The sequence below is a fragment of the Vidua macroura genome, chromosome 6 (assembly GCF_024509145.1).
Source record: "Vidua macroura isolate BioBank_ID:100142 chromosome 6, ASM2450914v1, whole genome shotgun sequence".
Classification (NCBI taxonomy): Eukaryota; Metazoa; Chordata; class Aves; order Passeriformes; family Viduidae; genus Vidua; species Vidua macroura.
In genome coordinates, this window is record NC_071576.1 from 25069774 (window position 1) to 25096011 (window position 26238).

Here is a 26238-nt window from a genome sequence, read left to right on the forward strand (position 1 = left end):
GTCTTCTCAAACAAATGAGTGTTGCAGCAGCTTCATGATGTGCCCAAGAATCTTGAACATTGCCAGAAAACTAAAAAGCTGTAGGGAAAAAAAGCAAGCTATTAGAGTGTTGATGGGGAAGTAGCAGAGAAACGGAAACACTGTCCACTGGATCAGAGTGCACTTTGCTTTTTTAATTTTCTGCATTTTTAATTGTGCTCTCTTTCTTCTTCCCTTTTTATTTAAACATGAAGCTCTATCATTTTCCTTGCCTTTTCTTCTTACATTAAGTATATTATTTTCTGAAAGCCTTCTGTTTCCAGACATACAGCATGTAATTTGGGAAGGAATCAAATTGTTTATATTGTAAGTGTGTTCTAGGAAATTAATGATGTCTTGCTAGTTGTGACAGCTGTTTGTCATATTACAGGATTATATGAATATCCCTGTTATCCAGAATTACTTTACAATCCAACACAGCTTGAGGGAGAGGACATTTCAAAGTATTCGAGAATAATAGTCTGCCTAATATTACGTTTTTGGAAATAGTTTTCAGCTTCTTTTTAGCTGTGAAACTCATCATTGAAAGGTGGATCCACTGCTGAATCTGGACAGGTAGTCTAACAGAAAGCATTTATGACCAAACTTTTACCTTATGTTCTGTATATTAATTTTCAAATGTAAGGCAGAAAACCTGTTTCTACTTTGTGAGACATAATTTGGAGATGAATCACTAGGTTGATAAAATATATTACAGAAGTTCAATATTGACATCCAGTCATGTAGCATTATAGAGGATGTGTGGAGACCTGGTGCCCTGGGTTTCCACAAGGATGCTTTTCCTAAGATTGTAATTCCTTCTTGTAGTTTTGGTTATGCTGTATTTCTGTGTGCAGAATATTTGCAACTTTTCAAGTAGTGTCTAGAAAGTGGAAGTGATTTATGCTTTAAGGTGTTTAGTTAATAAAGTGATTTGGTAGAGTATATCTGTTGCAAATCCGCAATATTGCTAAAAAGAACTTTCCTTTAGCTTGTCAGAATAATAGGAAATCCAGTTTTACACATTTACAAGATAACTAGTGAAATGACCATTCATTCTGTAACCCTTGAGGATTTTCAGATACAAGACCTGAAATAAAGTGTCAATGAGATGTAGGGAGGATTCCTAGAAGCATTGGGAAAACTAATTAATTGCAGGTGAGAGATTTTTCCTTATCTACTGGGACTAAAAGAGTCAAGTATTAATATGAAAGGGAGATGCATATTATGCCTTTACAACCTTACTCCCAAATAATTAAGTAATCATTAAGATGAAATATAAAGAAATCATAATTATAATGTCAGTATGGCTATAATTATTCTTTAATAATTTATTATCAGAAACTCACGGAATGCCTGTGTTCTCTTAAAAACCCAACTATTGAAAGCTCAGAAGCAAAGCATGTTATTTTTTCTCCACTTCCCAAACAGTCTTTGTGTGATGAAATATAAAGTGTAATGCCCCAGTGTAATGCAGGGATCTCCTATTAGCACTCCTACTGTCTTGTCAAAATGTGTCTCTCCATTAGTTTGTATTTTAGCATATCTGTCTCACACTTGATGCTGAAAAACTGCCTTCTCTTTCTGCCTTCTCATACCAAAAGGAGAGGCAAGATTGATTAGGACAGTAGTGATTGTGTGAGATTGCTCAGATGTACCAATTACAATCTTTTCCTTACTTTACCATGTGAGGAATCAGGGCAGTGTTTCTCCTAAGGGTGCTCAGGGTCAGTTACACAGGGTCAGCCTGCTGGCACACAAACTCCTTGGGAGTTCTGGGTGTCCCAGTCTGACTGTACACCTGGGTGTAAGGGTGATCCCTGATTGTGAAGGAGCAGTTCATTTGGTTTTTTAAATATTGTCTGTGTTTTCAGTGCTGGTATCGCAATAACATTTTTCATTTCCTTAGTTTCTTCCCGTTCTACAAAAAAGAAATCTCTATTGGTGCAAGCACATGTTTGTTTGAAGATGTGTACTTGTATGTGCTTGTCATGAATATGTGAGCACCTAAAATTAATTCTGGATCAACATTGAAATGAATCTAGCTGAATTTATTTCAATGTGTGGAGCTGCTTTGTGTGCATTGTGATTCGCTGTCCAATTATTTTTAACATCCTAGAAGGTCCTGATCACTGTATGCATGCACAGCATGGGATTTCTAGGCTGCTGCTTTAGATAACGTTGAGTTTATAATAGATTTTAAATATGCATACTGAGGGCTCAAGATGAGATCACTGTATCATAGTTGCATGTATTAATCTCATATATATCATTGTGCATACTTTTGACTGAATCCTGTGGTCCCTTCTTTACAGCTGTAAGAAATAGCTTGAGGCTATGTTAGCATAATCTCTGTTAATCTCTGCCTAAGTCAAGAGGGAGTTTGAAATAACAGTTCCAACTAGAAAGAGACATGATTAATTTCAGAGGGTGTTAATTCATATAGTTAGTAATAAGGTGAACAAGAACAATGATGGGAAATTTGTTTCTTATCAAAGCTGAAGAGAAAAGAAATAATAGATTGTGTTGTATTCAATGATTTTTCAGTTCATGTTTATTTTCTGAGAAAGCTTGGATGTCTGTTCTCTTTTTCCAGTATAGATCTCTCAATTCCCTGTCTAATATCTTCTTTACAGTTCAGTAAACTTTGTACGAGGTCAAACTGTTACTCTCAAATTTTAACTTTGAAAAATTGAGCATGGAAATAGCACTTTTTATCTTCTTGGAACACATGTTTAGTTAAGTATAGACATATCTCCTTCATCTGGTTTATATGCTTTGTTCAGAAGGAGAATATGAGAAGATATAGTTACATCTCTAACATTCTCAGAAATGTGTAAGCAGCTCAAAACAGGTTTTAAGGGGACGTCAGATTATCAATATTCAATATTACTGAAGTATATATATATATAGATAAATTAAGTAATGATTTTAAATACTTAGTGATATTTATATCTAATATTTAGTAATAATATAAATATTTTAAAATGTAATTACATACATAGTTACTTTATTTTAGCTGTAATAGTTAGGGGAGGGAAAGGGGCTTAAATGTTGTTCTGATATTAAGTAAATTCACCATTGCAGTCCTGAAGTTAAATCAGCTAGATAAAACAAGGTAAGTCTGTTTACTGTGGCAAATTACTCTTGCTGGTGTTCATTTAAGCTATTTACTGTTATTCCTGGATTTGAAAGCATCTCTACAACTTTTTAAGTAGTAGGTAATAAAAGATTAATCTAGGGAATAAAGGATTCTATCAAAAAGAAACCAACAGAAAATTGAGTAAACTGATTTTACCTTGCTGTTTAAGTGCTTATCTCATGAAAGGACTGGAAGGGATAGCAGTTAGTTTACTCATCTGTAAAGGATATTTAGTCCTGCCTACAGTGGTAATTTGATAGTATATAGTAGTATTCCTATGTTATAGGAATAACACAGTAGGAAATCTGAAGAGATGCATGAAGGTTCCTTATTTTTGTGGATCATGTGAAACGAGATGAAGATACTTCTGTACAATTCCCAGGTGATCCATGTTGGAACTGCAGGTTTCATTACAGTTAACTATGATTTTTACTGACACTAACATATTAAGAGTCTCAGCAGAAACAAGGAATCACTAATTTAAATGATAATAACAAATTATGAACTTTTCATAAACAAAAGTGGGTTTACTCTAGTGTTAACTGTTGTGAGGCTGCAGGATGATTTTTGGTATCAGAGTACTTAATTCTGTAATTCTCATAAATGTTGCATTTGCTGGAGTAAAACTGGAAGAAGAGGGGGAGGTAAGCCTTCATTAGGTATTTAGTTTCATATTTTGAAGATGAGAGACAAAACATTCCTCTGGGAAAAAGGGTATATCTTTAAATTGTCTTTTATGTATAGCCATATTTTGTATAGGGCCAGCTCGTCCTTGTCATTTAAAAGCTTTAGTCCTTTGGTACACACTATATTACATATCCCAAAATATTTATAATCATGTCATGGTAGTATTTCAGAAATCTCAGTAATTTATATATATATATATGTATATATATATACACACATATATAGATATTTTAATTAATGATTTGCCACTTCAACAGACAACCCCAGTTTTCCAAAAAACATCCTTGTTCTCTTTGGAGTTGCCCATTTTTCTAAATATGTAAATTCCACAAAGGGAGTACTGCTGTTGAGCTTATTTGTATTCCAATAACCATTTCCTGAGCAAGCTAGCTGGAATAATATTGGTTGAATTATTGAACTTATTGGCACAGCTCTAGCTTTAACTGTATTTCCAAACGTTCCATGACCTCACTGTTTGTTCTCATGCATGTTAACATTTAAAACTGTGTTCTGGTGGTCTAACTCATTTATATTGCATTATGTACTGGATATTATGTCTGTGTGTTTTTAACACTCTAGAATTGGAAAAAGTGTTTTCGTTGTACCTAAGAAAGCAAGGTTCTGAATTTTTCTGGCTTTTAAAGTCACATCATTAGGATGTAGTGGTAAATACAGATTGTCTCTGTATGTAAATTTTTGTGCATATTACATATACTTTTTTCCTACAGACATTGACGATGCTCAAATTCTTCCACGTCCACCTCGAGTCAGACATTTTTCTCAGAGTGAGGATGCTCCAAGTGAAGTTTTTGGTGCATTAAATGAAGAACAGCCACTGCCACGAAGCAGCAGCACCTCTGACATCCTGGAACCATTCGCAGTTGAACGAGCCAAAGGTGCAGTTCCTGTCCTTGACAGTTCATCCCATCATGCTCCAAGCTTACAGAATTCCACTGAGACCTCTTCAATGCATAGATCCACTGAAAGCCATATCACTGATACAAATAGCAGAGAGTCCTCCTTGGAAGTTGGGGATAGTATTTATGACCATCTTTGTCATTTAATAGGGCCGGTAGAATTTGCAAACACTGCCTTTGAACAAAGCCAATGTGTTGACCTTGAAGGTGAAGATGATCTCCTTTCCTCTCTGAGAGAATATCTTAATAAAGAAAAAGAAGAACTTTGCGGTAACTTTGAGATAGATAAATATGAGGCTTCTGCTCATGAAGTTGATACATCAGTAAGTAGGAATGATAGATTACTACTGGATGGATTAGAAAATAGAGATCAGACTGGTCAATGCACAACTAGCAACACTGTTGTAGAAAGAGCCAATAACACAGAGCTGCAACTAGAACAAAATCCATGTGGCTTTATAAGCAATATTGCACCTACTCAAGTAGACTTTTTTACAAGAAATCAAGCACTCAATAAAGCCAGACAGTTAGATATTGATAAACAATATGAAAGCATGTTTGATCATGGGTCAAGTAATCCTAGCAGCAAAGAAGGGAAGAGATATCTGTACAGGCAAGCAGCCACTGAAACTGATGTAGATTTAGTTGTGGAAGCACCGGTAGCTGAAAAGCATAAAAGTGCCCAGTTTAATGAAAAAGCGACCAACTCACGTATTGTCCATGCAAAGAAAATTCTTCCTAAAGCACAAGTTGATCCTCAAATGCCTCACATCACAGGCACAAGCAAACTGGCACCAACTAAAAGAAGTATATCTGAAACTGTAACTCATAGGGCCAAAATCATGAAAATAGCAACTAAAAAAAGAAACAGCGTTCATGTTACTTTTAGGCCATCTACAGAATCGGTTCAGTTTTACAATCCTCTTGAGAACAAAGAGGCTGCTTGGAAAGCAAGACTTCGTAAACTTGGTGGCTTCAGTAGTAGCAGTAGTGGTAGCAGCAACAGCAGTACCAGTGCAAGCAGTAGCTCATCAGCTGCCACAGAGCTGGTTAGACCTGGAATATATAGGCATCTAGATGCAGTCAATGCTGCTTCAGCTAGCAGCAAGCAAGTTAAGGAATCTACAGAAACTCAAGCAGCTGTGTTGCAGAAAGAAGGTCTTGCTCTTAGTCAGTTCCAGTGTCGTAGTGCCTTTAGAGCATCAGGTCAGGAGTCGGCACAACAGCAGGGCTCCCTGGGTGGTGTTTATAAAACTGTTGTACATGCTCTTTCGAAGCCGAAGGCAAATGTTTCCCCACAGAGGCAGAACAGAATGCCAGCAGAGGCTCCACTGAGGGATCTGTACAGTCATGTAATGGGCTATTTTGGAAGGAAAGCTGCAGGTGAGCACTAACAGTGTGCAGAGCGCAAAGGAGAAAGGCAGCACCAGTTTGGCTTATTGCAACTGAAGCAAGCTCTGATAAGCAATCAAAAGGCTTTGGGATGATCACTGCTTTCCCTGTTTGGTTATGCATGCGCCTGTAGCCAGCTGATTTTTCTCCCAGCATAAGTTACGTTTACATACTTTAAATTACTAATTTTTCTTTTAAAGATATTTAGTTGAACCTCTTTTCTGCTGAAGATCATCAGATTAGGGAAGAGGAAGAGACAGTAAATGACCTAATAAAGGATTAAGCCTTGAGACTTTTGAATTTTCATCTACATTGCAGAGCCTTCAAATTAAGCCTACTGAATGATTGGCAATGCGTATTTTATCAGAATGTGTTATTCCACTCTGAGTGTAGTTTTTTTTTGCAGAGGACCTAGCTTCCAACCAACTAGGTTGAACTAATTGTATTTCTGGTTCATTTAGTGTGTTTTCTTCTTCCTCCTCATCCTCTTCCTCCTTTTCCTCCTCCAAAAGAAAACCAAAAAAGAGCCCCTCAAATTTACATTTGGAGGTAATTTTAGATAGTTTAAAAAAAAAAATAGTCTGAAATAGCAATCTGCTATTACTGGAATGATTTCATTACCACAGTTCTCTGAGTCTAATCACAAGGTTTTGTTTGAGTCTGTTTCAAAACATGTCGTTGGCCTTCCTATATTCATTCATCCAAATGGCTGCAGTTGAATCTTGGCAACATCTTCCATTACTTTCTTTTTTTTCTTGGAATCTTGGATGTTTGTGAAGGTCTTGTGATAGTCTTTTGCCTGCTAACTATGAGACCTCTGTGGAACGATCAAAAAAGAAGGCTGCAACTCTAATATACATTAGAGTTCACATAACCATAAATGAACAGTAAATTAACTTTCAGCAGTAATGCAGGTTTTCTTTTTTTCCCATTGTTATGCTGGCATGATTAACAGAGGATTCTGCAATGCATCCTGCATCAAGATGTTAATGCCACCTGAGGGCAGTCTCTGTAAGCACAGCACCTGAGACCGGTACTGTCACGGGTCTCAAAAAAATGATTTGCTGCTCTTCAGAAAGTAGACTTCTGAAAAAGACATATTTAGGAAGCACCAATTTTAGAAGTATCTGTTATTTAAATTCCAACATTTAACAGAAACTCATGGTTAAAATAAACTGCACTGTGGTCTCATGAGAGATGACACTGAGGGAAAAATTTGTGTAAAGAGAACATGAACTGGAATAACTTGAAGATTTTAAAGGCTAATATCATAAAGTCAGGTGTAACAGCCACAGCTAAATATGAACAGTATAGTTATATCAAAAAATATAACATTGATAACAGAATGAACTTCATTAATTGTTCATAACCATTGATCATCTAGAGTTAGAACTTTCATTCCATGTACTAGCATGTAATTTTATTATATAACATTTTCTTTGCACTATTCATACTAACTGTATACAGTGCCACATTGCCATTTGTCATTAGTATCTATTACAACCTAGTTTACTTTTTCCACTACATTGCTTTTCATTAGGAATGCAATGAAGAAGGAGCCTGAAGGAATCACGTAATTTTTTTAGAATTTGTTATTTACTTGTGATACGGAGGAAGAACATATGCTTTATCCTTAAAACAAGCATTAACAACTTTGAATAGTGCTTACCTATAAGCTTCCTGCTCTTAAAGGTGGAATTGGAAATCAACTAACCCCTGCTAAGTGGGAAGAAGAAGCCGTACTAATTCTGAAAGTAGAATCTGCTTTAAAAGAGGGACATTCTTAAAATGCATGTTTGGCAATTTTGATTTTTAAATTTCTTTTAACTAGCAGGTCTTTTTCATTTGTTACATTTTGTTTTGAAAATGTCTTGATGCGTTCTTTACTATAAATGGTTGTCCATTTGCTTTTAGCTAATAGAGAGGACATGAGTCAAAAGCTGCACCCTGTTGATAGTGATATTGGCAGTAGCAATACAAATGTTCCTGACCTCATGGACGAATTTATAGCTGAGAGACTCCGCAGCGGTAATGCACTGGTAAGCCTTTAAACTTGCTACATTTCAATACTTAAGTCTCCATATGTGTGTGAACTTGTCAATGGTATGATAAATCAGTTCACTAAAAAGTATTTCTGTGGCCTTTATGAATCAGAATTAAGAATTTTGCTTAATTATTCCTTGCCTTTGGCATAGATTCTTGCCATTTTATATCATTTGTGTTTTCATATCTATTGAATCTTCATTGTGGAAGCAATACAGAAGTTACTGTCAGATGAATAGTCTCCTTGAATTAAACAGCCTTAATTGCACCTGCAAAGATGCCTGCCTGTACACAGACACTTTCAGAATACTAGTTTAAATGTAAATTTGCAGTCCTTGGCATGGTATGGAATTGAGTAACATGCTGTAGTACAGTACTGTTCTCTACAGGTATATGCAGGTCAATGCAACTGACTACAAAACTACTCAAATATATATATTTTTTCTTTATTTCTTTAATTTCACTTCCAAGTGTTGAATAATTTCTCGTAAAGAATGCTCTTCTAATCAAATCAACTTTCCATTTGCTTTCTTCTTACACTTTTCCAAAAGCATCATGTTATTTGGAATGGCATTCATAATAAGAAGTTTTAATCAATTTTAAATTAAGAATTTCTGGTTACTGTTGAATGCTTACAACTGATTTGAAGAGATAAGTGCTTATTAAGTAGTAACAAAAGGGAAAATACTAAAAAAAAAGTTGCAAATTAAGAACAGAATGGGTAATAATTTAAAGATAGTGTTTCAAATTTGTTTAGTTCCTTTTTCTTTAAAGTCTTCAAGGTCATTTGAAGACATAGTCCTGTAAGACATACTTCTATAGAAAATTGTCAGTAGAGAAGTTGGTGATAATAAGGGACAGAAGATTCTTCAAAGTTATTAAAAAATGTTTATTTATCATCATCTTTTATAAATTACAAGAGAGTAATTTAGTAGAGTTTGTCCATGTGTATAATTTTTTTCTCTTTTGTATTGAACTCATGTGTATGAAACTTGATTGTTGGCACAAAGTATTGTTGTTAGTAAGTCTTGAGATACACAACAAAATGCTAACTTGTAGTCTATGAAAAAGGATAACTTAGTCTGAAAATTAATAAACCAGAAATCATCACAGCTGGTTCCAGAAGAGAGAAAGGAAGGAGTATTGATACTTTCCTCAGGCAGCAGAAAAGTGCTGAGATAAGTTTGAGTAAATACTGAAACCACCAAAACTACCACTCATTTTTTTCACTTACCACACAACAGACATGCCTCTTTAAAGCACTAAAAGCTTACTAAGATTAGTTTTAGATTGTTATATCTATTGAATGCTAAAGTCATATCATGCAAAGCTTGTTAGTCTGAGTTGACCTAAAATTAGTGGTAGAGTAGTAAAAGAATGCAGAACTGACTGGGCCTGGTGTAAAAGGAGGGCGTCTTTAGTCTCATAATGCATACAAATTTCTAGTCATTTCATAAAATGGCATTTCTACTTTGTTATCTCTTCCCTCTGAAGCAAACAGTGCTATCTGTGGAAAAAAATGCCTTAAAGAATTCAAATAGCCCACCACCTTACTTGTAAATGAAAAATCTGCATGCCTTACTTCTGTTATGTGTGGTCTTTTGTGTTCCAAACCAGTACTGAAGTGGTGTTTTAGTCATAACAAGATTAATGCATGAATTAGTAAATTAATTTGCTCCTTCGATAAATTAAGTTTTTAATTATAGTATGGTGGCCTATAGGCCATTTTGTCTGAAACCAAGGTTAACAAGTTTTCTTTAGTTATTTAGATGTGATATACTTTTTAACTATTTTTCTCTCTCATGTCTTACCTACTATGTGGCCTATGCTACTCTGAATCCTAGCATTTTTCGATATGCATCCAAAAATCCACTGTGCAAATAAAATTTGTATTTATGAAATTCTGTGACTACATGTGTTCTTCATTTGGGGGTTTGGAAAGTCTTGGTATTTAGAATGATAGCAATTTCTTGTTTAGGTACTTAAGAACTGCTTGTTACATTCTGATTTCACCAAATGTGGGATTGCTGTTTCCATTTTATGTAAATAAGCCATCCAAGATTGTAAGATAATTTATGTATCTTCAATGTTTAGAATGTGACAAGAAGAGGAAGCAGCCCTGGAAGCCTGGAAGTTCCTAAAGACCTTCCTGATATATTGAACAAGCAGAACCAAATGCGTCCTGTGGATGACCCAGGCGTGCCTTCCGAGTGGACGTCGCCCGCCAGCGCGGGCAGCAGTGACCTCATCAGCTCCGACAGCCACTCCGACTCCTTCAGCGCCTTCCAGTATGAGAGCCGCAAATTTGAAAGCAAGTACATTTTTCCAAAAGTAATAGCATTTTTGATTAATGTAGTGCAAATTTCCTTTGTTTCATTTGTTGTTGTTTTTTTTTTTCCCCAGATAAAGTTGTATGCCAGCTGTTTTCTGTAGAGAGAGATTATTTTGATTTTCCATTGAAATCACTAGAAAGCTAATGGAACAAGAAAGGTTCTTACGAGAGGCTGTTGTTTTTTTTAGTTATACCAAAACAAAAGAGCACTGGAGTACTACTTTGGAAAGAAGAGAAAGTAATTGAACAGAAGTTAGAAAGCAATATTGTCTCCTCTGTGAAGCGTATCTATCTGTTTTGCACAAGATATAAAAGTTAAAGCTTATTTATTTTGGAAATTATATTAATTCTTTTGAAAGTAATTAGGTAAAATTTAAAGGCTTCTGTTATTTTTACAGTGATCTTTGTGTAGCTATAGATTAATCAATATATTAAGTGTAATATCATGGTACAATTGGTGTTCTTTGTTAAAATTAGAGTGCTTTGTTTAATAACATAATGCTTTTCATTCATTTTGTTTATCTATTCCCCCCTTGTTTATCAGAAGGGGTCATTATGGCTGCTAGGAATTATGACATCATGGGTTATATAAGGTTAAATAATATTTACATAGTAGAATTTTTGGAAGAAATTACCATTTTTATATATGTCTCCATTATGCAAATAGTCATGGCATTTAAAGTCTATATGTCAGCCTGACATTTTTTTCGTTAGTGTTGAGGATAACATCTGTTAGTGTCATTTGCTGTAAAGGTTTTAGTTTGAAGTTAGTGCTTTTACAACAAGATTGAGTTTTTCTTCCAGCTTGTAAATTTTACAAATAAATTCCTTAGTGTATGATTCCATTATTTTTGCATTATTTAGGTGTAGATGCATTTACAGCAACTAAGCAGAATACAGACATGTAACAAAAATGTCTTCTGCAGACATCAAGTAATGGTTTTATGACAGGAAAGAGAATATTCATGATAGTCAATGCTTTCTGCTGTTGTATTTTATTTAAATTTTGCAACAGTGTGCTAGTAGCATAGAAGATGCACATTTGAGGTTTCTGTTTAGTTTGGAGGTCCTGGGCCTCTGGGTTTTTTTTGTATTAGTGGTATTTTTATGCTGTAAGTTAATACAGTGCTTTCCTCATACAGATTTCAGCTTTGGCACTGAGGCAGGGACACCAGCTTCTACTGACATTGATGCAATTTCAGGACAGCAACAAAGTGCTGAGGAACAAGAAGTGGCCAGTCTAACTACACTCCACATAGATTCAGAAACAAGTAGTCTCAATCAGCAACCATTGTCTGCTGAAGCTGCAACTATTACTGGTAAAGTAGATGAAAAAAAAAAAAATATTTCTTTCAGAAATTTTTCACCCATCCTGAAGAATGCAACTTCCAGCTTCTGCTATTCTATTTAAGATGATTCCCTTATTTCAATTATTTTTTGATTGCTATTGAAAAGTAATATGTGAAATAACATAAGTGGAAAACCTTTGTCTGACTTAGTTATCTATGGTCCTAAATGTATTTTAAACCCTTCATGAGAAAATCTATACAATTACCAAGGAGAAATTCTTACAACATAATGTATGCTAGATCTCTTACAAATGTCCTTCTATTACTGGTAATTAAATAATTAATTTTCATAAATTGTTTTTGCTTTGAAAGGTTTTCACTGTGCTCCTTCAAACTAGTGTATAATATTGAAGTATCTTGGGATTCTTTTATATGCATCCATCTTAATATCTCTTTATATTGTCTGCTGTGTAACTGAGAGGTTTTATTATGCAAAATGTTAGTTATTTGGCCATGTGACATCACTTTGCATTTGTATAATTGAAAAGTGATGCAGTTAACCAAAACTGAATGGGCTCCTGTGTGAAAGAGAAAATGCTTCTCTATGAGGATGATCTGAAAGAATGGTGTCTTACCAGAGTTTGTACATGAGAAGTAAAGATGCCCATAGTCATTTTCATACTCCTTGTTCCATAGCTGTTATACGCTCCCATTCCTGTTACAACCCTAGTTGTAACAAGTAACAAGTTGCAACAATTATCTGTATTTCTATGAAAGCTTGTACCTACATGTTGTGTCTTGTTCTCTGTTAGAAATCAAACTCTGCATTTTCAGAGCTATGGAAAGACATCTTTACTTCCTCTGCCATAATTTTCAGTTTTTAAAAGTGCCCTTCTGCTGAAAGAACCACGGTATTAGCTTTCATGGACATTGTTGTTCAGCTTGTTCCACAATGTTCAGCTTGACTTGTGTTCTCTTCATTTTTCTATTTGCTGTGTGCTTGTTGAAGGTCCTTCCTGTAGATCTGTTCTTCTTCTGTTTGTTTGTATGTTTTAATATGTTAATAACTTCATTACTGTTTGGTATTTTTGTCCAAGTGTGGACTATAATTGAATTGATAAGACTGCAATTAGTGGCTGAGTTGTCTATTGAGAGATTCTGTGGTTAACTCTGCTTGCTTGAATCACTGTTTTAGAAAGGCAGCTCTTGTGTGTCACATGCATTTAGCTGGGTTTCCCGAGGAAACAATACTTGTGCAATTGTTTTGTCTATCTCTGACTGTTCCATGCACACAACAATATTGCAGCCTATTGTCTAATTTTTGCTAAATTGACATATAAAAACAAAAGTATGTTATTTTCTTTGACGTTTTATGAAAGATAGACAGCTATCTAGTGAAAATTGCATGTATGCAGACTCTCATGATGGAAGCTGCAATGTGAATTTCACTATATTAGATGCCAGCAAATCAATGCAGAAACTCAACCTCAAAACACACTTATAATAAACAAATTTTCAGTGGTTCTGCTGATCAGAAAACTACTCTTCCTAAATCTGAAGGGTTTTGGAAAGATAATTTGGTTTTGGTATATGGGCATTAAATCATATTCTAAGTAAATGATGATGTTGACATTGTCTGCTGTTTACTAGTCCTAGAACAAGTTGTACCTGTGAAAGTCTCAGTCAAAGTCGGATCCATGTATGCTGGAGTATCTTTTAATGACAGAGTTCTGTAGTTCTGCAAATTTTCCATAATTGTTTCTGTCCATTCTCTTCCATCATATGAAGATCTCTCCCTCCTTCCTCTGTTCCCTCTCTTCCCTGCCTGCTCTTTCTTTCCATCTTGTTCACTTTCTTTCCCTCTCTATCCCACTCTCTCTCAATTTCTCTCTTCCTCATCACTCTTTCTTGCTCCTTCTTTGAACTACTTTCGTCTGTCCCCTGTTAATGAGCAGGATGGAAATGAAGTAAGAAAATACTTCTTTGAACATCTTTGAAGGGTGTATTTTAGTTTATCTCTGTAAGCATGTGGAAAACTGGTGGTCAGTAGCAAGTCACATGAGACAGCAGTATATGTGTGAAGCAGTAGTGTCCCTCTATCCTGCCTAGAGGTGTTGATTTAAATTGATAGTAAAAGCTTCACTGTCTTTGCCATTTAAAGGAGATAGAGACCTTTGCAGTTTAACAACCTAATAAAGATTGTTTTCTGCAATTTCTATTCTGATAACAGCAATAACATTTTCTGTCAAATTCTTTAAACAATTTGTTCTCTTTATAAGAAAGAACACTTCTCTCAAATGAGAAATGTTCGTCAATTATTCTCACAATAATTTGGGAAAATTGCTATTTAAAAGACTCACTTTTCAATTGCTGTCCCTAAAGTTCACTTTATCACTAATACCAAACTTTACACATAATATTTTTGTGTCCCTGTTACATTTATCGAAGAAGTAAAATTAATAGGAATTCTTCCATTTTAACATGTGCTGGTGTGTAGAAAAGTCTGTTGTGAATATTCTCTTTTTGTCTGCTATGTGACTGTTCTGGCTAAACTCAGCTGTTTATAAGGATCTTCAGACTAATTCAGGATGTGAAACATAAGATAGTACAGAAGAAAAATACAACTACTTACTCCCTCTCCACAGATCACACAGTGGAGACCACATAATTGCCTAGAGAGGTTGCTCAGAGACTATCACAGAAAAATGCCTTTGTAGCACTGTCATTCAGACACTTGTGATTTCCTGTTTTAAAGGAAATAACACCCCTCTAACTCTACAGAACTTTCTCATCCTATGGATTTTCTCAGCTCAATCAGTAGATAAACACTGAAGATTATCAGTTAGTGATTTGAGTTTTTATTTATAAATTAACTTGCATGCATCTGTAACCCTGGAAAAGCATTTGTTCCAGGAAATTTTTTGCCTAAACTTTTTGCTAGAGAGAAATCTAGGTGAGGGAATGTGATGAGAAATTTAGCTGGTGCAAAACACTGAAAGTGCTGCAAAATGACCACATTTAGAATTATGTGGACCTAAAATAGAGGCCTGCTAGTCCACTTACCTGTCTGATTTTGATGTTCATCTTTCAGTTTTTCTGCATGTACTTCGTTTTCTTTCAGAACACCACTCACAGGGAGATCTGCTTACTGTTTTTTATCTTTTCTTGGCCCAATTTGATACATAAAAGCAGCCCATTTTTCTTTTAACACTGTATTTAGACAACATTTCAATAGCTCAAGAAAATAGAAAAGGCTTTTAAGGTAACTGTCAAAAATTACATTTGCAGGCTCTGAAAGTGCTTCTCCAATCCAATCTGCTCTTGGATCCCGATCACAGACACCCTCTCCTGCCACTCTGCATGCAGATCATATTGAGCAGAAGGATCTGCAGCTGGATGAGAAGCTCCACCACTCTGTTTTACAGACGCCAGATGACCTAGGCAATATCTGGAATAGAAAATACAAACTTGTTCTTTCTTTCTTCCTTCCTTTCTTTCTTTTTTTCTTTCTATCTAATGCAATGTAGTGAAGTAGCTAGTATCACATGAGTTGTAAACAGTCCTGTACAAGGCTATTTCATCTGCACTTCAAAAAATATTTAATTACAGTGATTGCTTTTAAAAGTAAAGGAAAACCTTTTGCATTTTAACCTGCATTTCATTGGAGTTTTTGGCAGTGGATTAATAGTCCACATATTTATAATTGTTGTTTTAGTTGCTTAGAATTGTGGCAGCTTAATCTAGCATGTGCTTCTGCCATGGACTGTTTTATTACTGATGTATAAATAATAAGACATAATTTCATAATCTTATAATTTCTCCTTGCAAGTTTGGTTCGTTTCCCTTTCATATTTAAATCAATTTGTAATTACATCAACTATTTTAGCTATTGAATTCTAAGATACATTTTCTTTGTAAATGCAATGTGAATATTTCTCCCGCATTTGGTCTCATGGAAACAAAAGAGTGTCTGCTATGTATTTCAGACCATATTTCTTTAAGTAGCCTACTGATGGACAGAAAGATCATTTTGCTTTGTACTTCAAAATCTACAGCCTCGGAACCAATAGTGTCTCTACCACAGTGGCCCAGAAGTACAAAATAAGAGGCTATGTGATTAGGCTGAATTCAGATTTAATTTTGATTTGGTATGCCTGTGAAGGCTACAAGATTTTCAGAAGATCCCAATGAATTATCCACCTGAGGGGGTGGAAAGAATTCTGAATGCTTGCTGCTCTCAAGCTGGCTCATTATCTAGTATTTTGAGGCTGTTTAGGTAGTTAAGCATGACCTGAGTAGACTTGAGCCATCATATGCTATTGAAGGTTTCTTTATATAGACAGTCTACATAAATCATCTTCCACCTAAAAAATAATGTTTATTCATATAGCACTGATGTGTGGGAAGAGCTAGGTGGGTGTTAAGACTGTGGTGCTAAGTTACTCAATGTTGCCTCTCCACTCATACAAATTACCTGTGTAAAGGACAATAACTAGAGACAAGTTTAGTCACACTTTTCTCTTTGACTTGCAATAACATGCTTTCCAAGTAGATTCTGAAGAAAACAGTCTTTATGTATTAGTAGGAAAAATGTAAAGTTGAAAGATAATTTTACTTGAAATCAGCCAAGTGGGGTTCTGGAGATTCATTGACTTCAAGGAATGTAAGAAAATACAAGAGGAGTGGCATTACTAGGTCCATCAGATCTGTATTAGAGCTTCAGCAGTGACCTTAAATGTTATTTCATGAAAGAATATGAGAAATAGGATAATTCTTCTTCTACAGAGTTTATAATAGACAAAGCTTAACTATACAGTGTTGAGGTGGCTGAATGGGTAAAAAGTACCTTATTCTGAAAGCCCGATCATTCAGTTTTATGAGGAGTGTGTATTTAATAGTTGTATCAGAACTTTTGCAGTTCTGGAGAGGTAGATCTCACTATGCTTTTTTTCTTCCATTACAGAAACTAGTGAATTCCCCTCAGAATGTTGCAGTGTGATGGCTGGGGGAACACTTACAGGATGGCACGCAGATGTTGCTACTGTGATGTGGAGGAGGATGCTAGGAATTCTGGGAGATGTCAACAGCATCATGGATCCAGAGATTCATGCCCAGGTTTTTGATTATCTGTGTGAACTGTGGCAGAATCTGGCCAAGGTAAAAGAACTGAAACTTTTCTCCAACCTGACCTGTTTGGGTGGGATTTTCAAAAAGAAAAAACCACCGCCTTATGTATTTCCCTTAAATAATTCTGTTTCTGTTTTGTTTTTAATCGCAGATAAGAGACAATCTTGGTATTTCAACAGATAACCTAACTTCACCATCTCCCCCAGTTTTAATTCCACCATTGAGAATTCTAACACCATGGCTCTTCAAGGTAAATTTGAGCACTAAACTGTGAAACAGAAATAAAAGTTAACGTAAGTGTAGAAGAGTGTTTAATGTATTTTTTTATTTATGAATAATAAATATTGTCCTAAAACGAATGTATTTTTTAATTTATGAATAATAAATATTGTTCTAAAACTGTAGGCAACAATGCTGACTGATAAATACAAACAAGGAAAGCTACATGCTTATAAGCTTATTTGTAAGACAATGAAACGAAGACAAGATGTTTCTCCAAACAGGGATTTTTTAACTCATTTCTACAATATAATGCACTGTGGACTTCTTCATGTTGATCAAGTAAGTTAATTATGAAATTCAAGGTAATATAAATGTTTTGACTGAAAATAAAATTCTGTTCTTAAAAATACTCAATGTATTTTCATCTGAGTAATTTAACTTTGTTTTGGAAATTAGTGCTGTGACTGATACTTTTTCTAAAAAGAAAACTTTGATAAATCATCCTCATGTTCTTGGTTGTATTCAGAAATGCTTTTTTTGTAGTCCGTTTCAAGCAAATATGAGGGCAGAAAAGGTACTCTCTCATTTTTTATTGATTGTATGTTACAGATTGAAGTATGCAAGAAAGAGAAGGAAGCAGATCTCTCTAAAGTCTACTGTTCTTCTTACTTGCTCCCTGATGCAACAGTTTAGCTAGTAAATTGTGCTCACTACATTGGAGGACTTTGTTTCTACAGCAAGTATAGGAACCAGCAAACTGAGATGTACTGAGCGTATCTGATCAGTGGGAGTAGACCTTTTTTATAGGTTTTGATATTAAGAAGTCTGAAAATATTGTATGACTGAAATACTTTTTGAAGTTTTGCAGAAGTGTAAAAAAGTTGAGTTTCTGAACATTTTTGAGGAATGATTATAGGCATGCGTAGATCAAAGGTTCAAACAGCCCAGTTTTCTTTAACTGGGAAGAATAGAATTAGTCCAAAATTATTCCACAGATGACTATGGATAGGACAGGTCTCCAGTTTCTGTCCTCTAACAACCATTAATGCTGCTTTTCTTGCTGAATTGAAGATCCTCCTATGACATAGTGCCATTTAGTTGGATATTGCTACTCATAGAGAATTATTCAAAGGAGAAAAGGGCGGGGGTGTCTACCTGTAGACTTGGGATGTTTTTTTACAATTAAAGCATTTTATATTTTTTTTCAAGTACTTTTGAAAAAATTGCAACACGTACAATGATTTTTGTAAGTCTACAAGAACATAATATGCTGTGCTGATTAACTACATACAAGAAATGTTACAAAACACTTTGTTATCTTCCTTCAAATTTTGGTTCCATATGGGTATATGTAAGAGGCTAAGCTTTTTTAAAGTTAGGCAATACTTGCTGGAGATGATTAAGCAGTTGTTAAGGTATAATAGCTGATTATCTTAGTGTGTCTCTTCTGTACCTATTCAAATGAATGGTTAATCAGTTACAGAACTCTTAAAAGCTGTCTGTAAATTAATATATGAACTATTGTCCAAGCTTAAATTGATCTATAAAGTATACCAAGTTTACTTAGATTAATATGAGTATACTTAAGGACTTTCTCTTTTTGTGCTATTCTTCTCTCACTGAGTGTCCTACTGACCACAATGAGTTTTCTTTCTCACGTTTTTCCTTTCTAACTTTTATAAATACCTACCTTTTTTCTTTCATTTTTCATTTGATTTGTGTTGATACTCTTCCTTTTTTCCCTTTTCCTTCTGCGAGGATATTGTCAATACAATCATCAAGCACTGCTCTCCTCAGTTCTTTTCACTTGGTTTGCCTGGTGCTACCATGCTTATTATGGATTTCATTGTAGCAGCAGGAAGAGTGGCTGCTTCTTCTTTCCTCAATGTAAGTATTCATCAGTTAATTCTCATTTATGGGTGAGGAAGAATTTGAGAGAGTACTGAGCAGTATATTTTTCCTTGAGTAGGGTGTTAAATTGATCCCAGAATTCAATGCAGTGTTTATCAAATACAGATAATGTTAATGATTTATTCTAGAGCACTACACATGCCTCTCCAGAAAATACATGAAGAACGCAAAAATTACTGTTGAAGCAGAGAATCTTATTTTAGAGTTACAAAAATTGTGACTGCCATTTTTCTGTGCTTGAAAATGTTTTAAAGTAAATCTCCATTTTGACTATGATTTCATTTAAAAAATGTACTTATTCGTCCATCTATGGAATGACTTTTATGATCAGGCTTGAGAACTCAAAGGTGCACTGTTTGGATTCTTTTTCACATTTCTGATTTTGTTACTCATGCAAGTTCAGCCTTATGTAGTAATACTGATGTGATTGCCTAGGTGCTGTTGGCTGTGCATATTGTACTCTTTCAAATCCCCCATAGTCTCCTCCAACTGTCTGTGAATTTTGACTGTTTCTCCCATCAATCCCTCTCTAACCAGTTATGAAATCTAGTCTCCCTCAAGGTACTATCTGAAGCCTCTGTCAGCTTCTTACCCCTTAGCTTTTCCTGTTCAGCAACGCCTCATATCACATTTAGTAGTTTTCCACATCCTGGTCAATTAGCTGAACCTAAGACCTGAGCCCAGTTAGAAGCTCTGTCATTTGTCTGTAGTCCTAACAATTCTTCTGCCTCCTTTTTACTGTCTTGGAAAATGAGAGCAGGGGTGTGCATGAGTAACAATCCAAGGAGCTGAGGTCTATGTTTACTCAGCTTTACAGGAGCTCAGAATTTCCAGGAGAAAAAAAAATAGCTGTGTACAATTTCAGCCATCATTCTCTTTTAAGGCAGCTAGAAATGCCAGCTTCCTGATTGCAGTAAGAATATATATTTCTTCCCACCTGTTTTTTTTTTCAGGCACCAAGAGTTGAAGCACAGGTTCTTTTAGGATCTCTAGTCTGTTTTCCCAATTTATATCATGAACTACCAGCTCTTCACCCAAATATTCCTGACATTGCTGTGTCTCAGTTTACAGATGTTAAGGTAGGAATTTTAAGAATATTTGGCTAGTATTCTATTACCAAATACATGTTTAATATTGTGCTTTTGCAGAAAATATTAAGATTTTAAGATCCTAAAATTTTTTGAAAGTAATTTCAAATAGATCATAAGACTCAAGATCCCATAAAGTCTTGTCAAACTTTTTACTTCTAAAGATACATTATAATTGCTATTAATTTAATAATAAAGTGTTTTCTTATGTTTGTAGAAGAAAATGATACATTATCTGACCCTTTCAAGCCTCTTCTCACTAGGGTGATTTGCAGGTATCACAGATTTAATTAGCTGGGACAAGAAGATTGAGACGTTTAAGATTCATTATTTAATTTATTTGGACAATTTTATTTATTTCACAACTGATGACATCTGCCCGTGTTCCAAAGGTTTTAAAATATTTTTGTACAGCAGTGTGTTCTGTACAGCAGTGTGTTTTTTCTTCAAAAGGCAAATATTAATGGAGTCCTTACGTTGTCTGTTATGACACAATTTGGTAGTGTGACACTGAAACTGCTCAGAGCTCAGTGTGTGTCTAAGAAAGGCTCCCATTAAGTTTTCCAAACCGTTTCAATTTAGGGAGAAATGATGACTTGAGAGCTGCTTTATACTTTGCTCTTCTTTGGAGACTGATTTTTAATTCCTTCTTTCTCATTTCTGTTGTAGAATTGCTGTTTATATGAATTATATTAAGGGCAGCCTACAGCTTTAGGGATGTTTCACTGTAGTTGAGTCAAAGTTCTTGACAGCACTCTTAAGGCACTGTAGGCACTGAGTCTGCTACTAGTTGAAAATATTTTTTAAATCAATTAATTTTTTTTTAAATGCTTGTTTAAACATTAAAGTAAAAGATGTTTTCTGTCATACCCTTTAGCACTACTCAAGATAGCTTCAGGGAGTCCTTTACTATTTCTTGTTTTACCCTTGATATTTTATGGAAATGGTTTGACAAAAATTGGATACATGGCTCATCAGTAGAAATTAGGACAGTAATGTGTAGGATATTCTTGGGGTGGCACAGTAACGAGTATCTGGGACAGGCTAGATATTTGGAGTAGTGGTAAGCAAAGAATTCATCTGACCACAACGTAGGGACTCAGCTATGCAATATGCCTCTCTGCACTATAATAATATTTTGATGCTTTCTGTGAATGAGTTGCATGTAAATCAGTGAGTATTTCCTCTTCATTTTAGGAACTCATAATTAAAACTGTCTTAAGTTCGGCAAGAGAGGAGCCATCTGGTCCTGCACGGTAGGCCATACAAAAGAGCTTCTGCATTAATAGATACTTTTCTTTATTAGACTGTTTTGAGGTGAATATATTAGAGAGCTTAAAGTAAAACTTTGTTGCATTTTATTAATGGTTTTCTTCACCACTGCCAAAACTGTGGTCCATGATGTGAATTTGAAATTGTTTGTAGTAGAGATATTAAATGCGCAAACTGGACTGTTCTAGTCCAGTATTCTTTCTGTGATAGTGGCTGGTAGGAAAGGGTGTAAATAGGGTAAAAGAATAAGCCTTCCCAGACTACTCTGGTTTTCAGCTCAGGGATTTTCTGGACTAGAAATGCATTCTTTACTTTGATTAGGACAAGATTCTTTATGAGGGAAGGGTAGTTGTTTTTTTTATTAGATCACATTATTTAATTTGAAAAACAGAAACAATCCAGTGTACATGAGCCCTTATTATGGTATGGACAAGAAGCAGAAAAAAGTAAGCTAAGCATTAAACTAGGAATGGTTGCTCTGATGTTTAAACCTAAGCATCTTCATCAAATAAACAACTGTGGAGAGGATTGTTACCAGTTTTCTGTTTCTTAATTTGCTTGGGATTTTATTCCTCCATACCCATCTTCAGAAACATTCAGTCCTGTGTATGGTATTGGAACAGGAATCTCTAATGCCTACCAAGGAAGAGTGTGTTTGTGTGCCTTACATATTTGGATAGAGTGAATATATATGTCCAACTAATATATTCTCACTTAAAAATACTAGAAGTACATACCTGAAAAGCTACAAACCTGGAAAAATCAGCTTATTGAACCTTTAAACATTTATTTTGGAAAACCAAGAGCAGTTTTTCATCAGCCCACTTACCTCTTTCTTCATGTGAGCTGATAATATTTCTCAACACAGGAAAAAGAGGGAATATCCTGAGATCACATTAATTTAATTTTTTGTGTTACAAGAAGGCATATCTAAATGTTATGCTTTCTAAAAGGCATTACACTCTCCACTTTGCCATTTTTCTTTCAGTTACAATGTACAAATAGGGTGGTTTTGCACTATAATGTACAATTAATTCTTGTATGTATTTTTGCTGTCTGTAAGCATTTTCATGATTCTATGTGGCCTTAAAATCCTTTTTCTACAGCACAGACTTCATAGTCATTTCTGTTTCTGTTCTAGCCTACAGTTTTTCCTTCCCAGATGTAATGCATTGCAGGTCACATGACCAGCCTTCTTGTTGTCAGTTTTGGATTGCTGTCCAATTTTATCCAGGATTTTGTGTAACATTCCCCTCTCATCTCTGTGTCTCACAAGCTCTAAATATGAGCAACCTCTTGTGTTAGGAAGGAGGAAGCTCCCACCCCAATTTTCACTTTGTCTTAAGAAAATATAAGAATTTCTCATACGTTGATTTCAGGTAATATTTTTAATCAAAGCACACATAGAAACTCAGGAGTTCTTGATGTCTTTTGGATTTTTAAATTGCTCAGATGGGTGCTTCCTCTGCCCTTTCCTCTGCCTTCACCAGCATATTTTGGATTTCTTGCTCATTTTTAAATAAGCTACAGCACTAGAAAGGTTTTTGTGCAGTTGTTTTAGAAATATTAAAAACATATTTGTTGTTATATGTCTTTAGCAAAACTTAACAAATCATAAAAATTACATTCCTGTAGAATGTTTCTCAACAACTTGTCCTCCAACATTGTTTTACAGATGTGTTGCTCTTTGCAGCCTTGGTATTTGGATCTGTGAGGAGCTAGTCCATGAATCACATCATCCTCAGATCAAGGAAGCATTGAATGTGATATGTGTTTCTTTAAAGGTGAGAGAATTAAATTTTTACAATGTATATTGCCTTTATGTGTAAAGATACTTTGCATTTTCAAAGTCATAATGACATTTTAGCATCCTTACTTCACAGTCTCATTTGCCATCCTTATAAAAGAGAGAATTCAATTTAATGAGTGAATCTCTGAAATGTCAAAAGTTCTTTACCCTTCTTTAAGTTTGGAGAGAATCATGTGCTGGGAAGATAAGATAGTGGATCTTTATTTTGATATATATCACTCTAACATACCACGATATTCTCCCAACATTCTGTGCATGTTCACTCCTGAGTTCAAGTCATTGAATTATGCAATATTGCCTCTTAGCCCTGGCTAGATATTTAGTGAGAAATGCAGAGTACTTACACTGTATGCATGGAAGCACCAGGAATGTTTAATTTACTGGGGCAGAGTCCTTTTCTATGCTTATTCCAGGATCTGCATATTTTTGGCTTTTTTTCCTTGATGAGTGTTTTTGTTTTCCTGCTATTTAAATCTTTTTGCATTTGTTCTTATTTTATAGAATAATTAGAATATTAGTAAAAACATCTTGGTTTTAAGCAGTTTTCAAATTTGCATATTTGTGAGCAATAGCTTCAACTTTTAAAATGTTTTCCAGTTTATCTTCAGAACCTTTCTGTGTGTTTTTTGTTTGCATCAAAATTCTATGAATGGTCTAGTCTTTCTGTATATACAGATTAATAAAAATTAGAGTGTACACATGTTACATATGACTTCTGTCGGATGTTGGGGATTATGATTTTCTTTTAAGCAATGGGTATCTAAAAAATATCTTAGCAGATCAGCTGCTCACATCCTGTGAAGCAGGATTTGAGTCTTTGTATAAGGTAGCTGCAGGGCTTTTAGTATTAGACTCTAAATTGCAATTTCCTGTTTTGCTAAATCACATTCATTCTTTGCAGCTCCACTAATACCCTCTTCCAAGGTTTTGCCCTTGGTTTTTAATGACGCTTAACTTTTGCATTTTATCAAGTTCCTGTGCAAGTTTGGTATAAGGCAAATGATGTTTTTATCTTGCTGCTTCTATTTATCAATATTTGAACTATTTTTAATCCGGAAATTCATAGTGATTTATGTTCTTTTTCTCTGACGTATTTATTAAACCAATTATTTGTATCTCATTTATATTAAACATAAATCACTTTTTGAATGAGAAAACAAAGATCTTTATATTTCTACTTTGCTTTTGGCAAAGCCATCCAGTGCACATTGTCTTTTTTTCCCAGTTCTGAGCAATGGTATACATTCACAATTGAGTTTAATAACAAAATGAAAAGTTCTTTAATTTGTCATGGGAGAAATAAATTAGCTCTAATTTGTTACCTTAGCAATCTCCTGGCTACCAAGTAGTCAGAGGTTTGAACTCCCAGAATGGATTATTTTCTTATTTTCAGGAGAAATGAATGGGTAGAGAGCTATAGGCCTAGTCCGACTTACTGATAAGTTCAATTGAACAAATAACATTGAATAGAAATGTTTTTTTAAGCAATTACATGCTTATTTTTGAAATCCCAGAAGCATATCCAGAGCTGCAGTTCAGCAGCTCGCTTTGGATATAGCTAGTGCTTCTCCCAGCTATGTGGCAATACTGCTCTGTCTACATTAGCCTCTGCTGGAGCTTGAGCACAAAGGATCCTAACCAGTCATCCAGACCTATGATTTTATTCTGCTTCTCTCAAAAATGCTGCAGATACATCACAAAATTGTGTTGTACAGATTTAGTTGAATGAGTGCTAAACAATAGGTTATTTTCAAGAATGGACAAGGTTAAATTCCTCATTTAACATCCAGAAAGAATGAACCCTTACAAAAATTAACCTTATAGTAAGACTACCTTTCCAAGAAAAACCCTGAGAGTTGGGAAACAGGCAAAGTGCCAGTTCATTGGCATCTTTTTCCCCTCCATCAAGAGAGTTCTCAAAAATTATGTCCACAATTTATGCTACTAAATATAAAAGTGGTGAATTCTTATGCTTTATAACATAGGACATTTTCCAGAGACAAAGAATGGCAGGTGTAATGTTTATGGCATCATACAGGTATTTCCATGCCCCCTCTGAAGGTTCTTGTAAAAGAAGTCAGAACCAAATGACTGACTTGAAAGGGGTGAAAAATGAATGTTTCATTACCTGACACATAGTCAGTGAGGCTACTTGAATCCAGGAGAATGTCCTTCCAGAACCCACAGCTCTCAGAACTGTCTGTTCTAAGGTGCCTGAGTGTTTGTCATGGTTTAAGCCCAGCTGGAAGTTAAGCACCATGCAGCCACTCGCTCAGTCTCCTTTCTTCCTACCCGCTGTTGTGAAATGGCAAGGAGAATCAAGGCAAAACTTGTATGTTGAGATGACAACAGTTTAATAATCAAAAGCAAATTAAAACAGCGTAATAATGGTAACTGATAGTAATGATAAGAGAAAGGAAAGAAAACCCAAGTGATGCACAATATATTTTCTCACCACCCGCTGACTGATACCCTCTTCCCAAGCCAGACTGATCCCCTTTCCAGATAACTCCCCCAGTTTATGTACTGGGCATGATGTCCTATGGTGTGGAGTATCCCTTTGGTCAGTTTGGGTCACCCATCCCAGCCAGGTTGCCACCCAGTTTCTTTTGCTCACCTTCTCACAGGCGCAGCATGAGACAAGAGAAAAAAAAAAATCCTTTACTTCTGATAAACAGAACTTAGCAAAAAACAAAACATTAGTGTGTTATCAACACCATTCTCATTCCGAATCCAAAACACAGCACTGCAAGAGCTGCTGAGAGGAAATTAACTCTACCCTAGCGACAGCATTCTTTTGAAATGTGATATATTGACCATGCTAGGACAGCTTTCTGAAGCACATGAAGGATTTGATCTATTTCAGCCAACCCCCATATTCTTGATCAAAACTTCCTCCCTGATGCTTTTCCCATGAATTAAAAAAATTGTCTGCAAGATTAGATTTTAAATTTATTTATATTCATTACTTTATACACTTTATCCTTT

The 26238-nt window shown here is 35.2% G+C and overlaps 1 protein-coding gene across 2 annotated transcripts in view; it reads left to right on the forward strand.

Annotated features, from left to right (window-relative positions):
• The window catches only part of RALGAPA1 (Ral GTPase activating protein catalytic subunit alpha 1), a 131211-nt gene that overhangs the window by 41165 nt on the left and 63808 nt on the right, over window positions 1-26238 (forward strand). Inside the window, exons 17-28 of one of the 2 annotated variants that reach the window (XM_053979599.1) lie at window positions 4576-6147; window positions 8071-8195; window positions 10294-10510; window positions 11674-11850; window positions 15109-15261; window positions 16784-16977; window positions 17099-17197; window positions 17353-17508; window positions 18928-19056; window positions 20034-20159; window positions 21366-21424; window positions 23116-23224. In XM_053979599.1, coding sequence (XP_053835574.1) covers window positions 4576-6147; window positions 8071-8195; window positions 10294-10510; window positions 11674-11850; window positions 15109-15261; window positions 16784-16977; window positions 17099-17197; window positions 17353-17508; window positions 18928-19056; window positions 20034-20159; window positions 21366-21424; window positions 23116-23224 — 3116 coding nt within the window. The remainder of the gene's footprint in view (window positions 1-4575; window positions 6148-8070; window positions 8196-10293; window positions 10511-11673; window positions 11851-15108; window positions 15262-16783; window positions 16978-17098; window positions 17198-17352; window positions 17509-18927; window positions 19057-20033; window positions 20160-21365; window positions 21425-23115; window positions 23225-26238) is intronic. The other variant, XM_053979600.1, reaches the window with a different exon arrangement.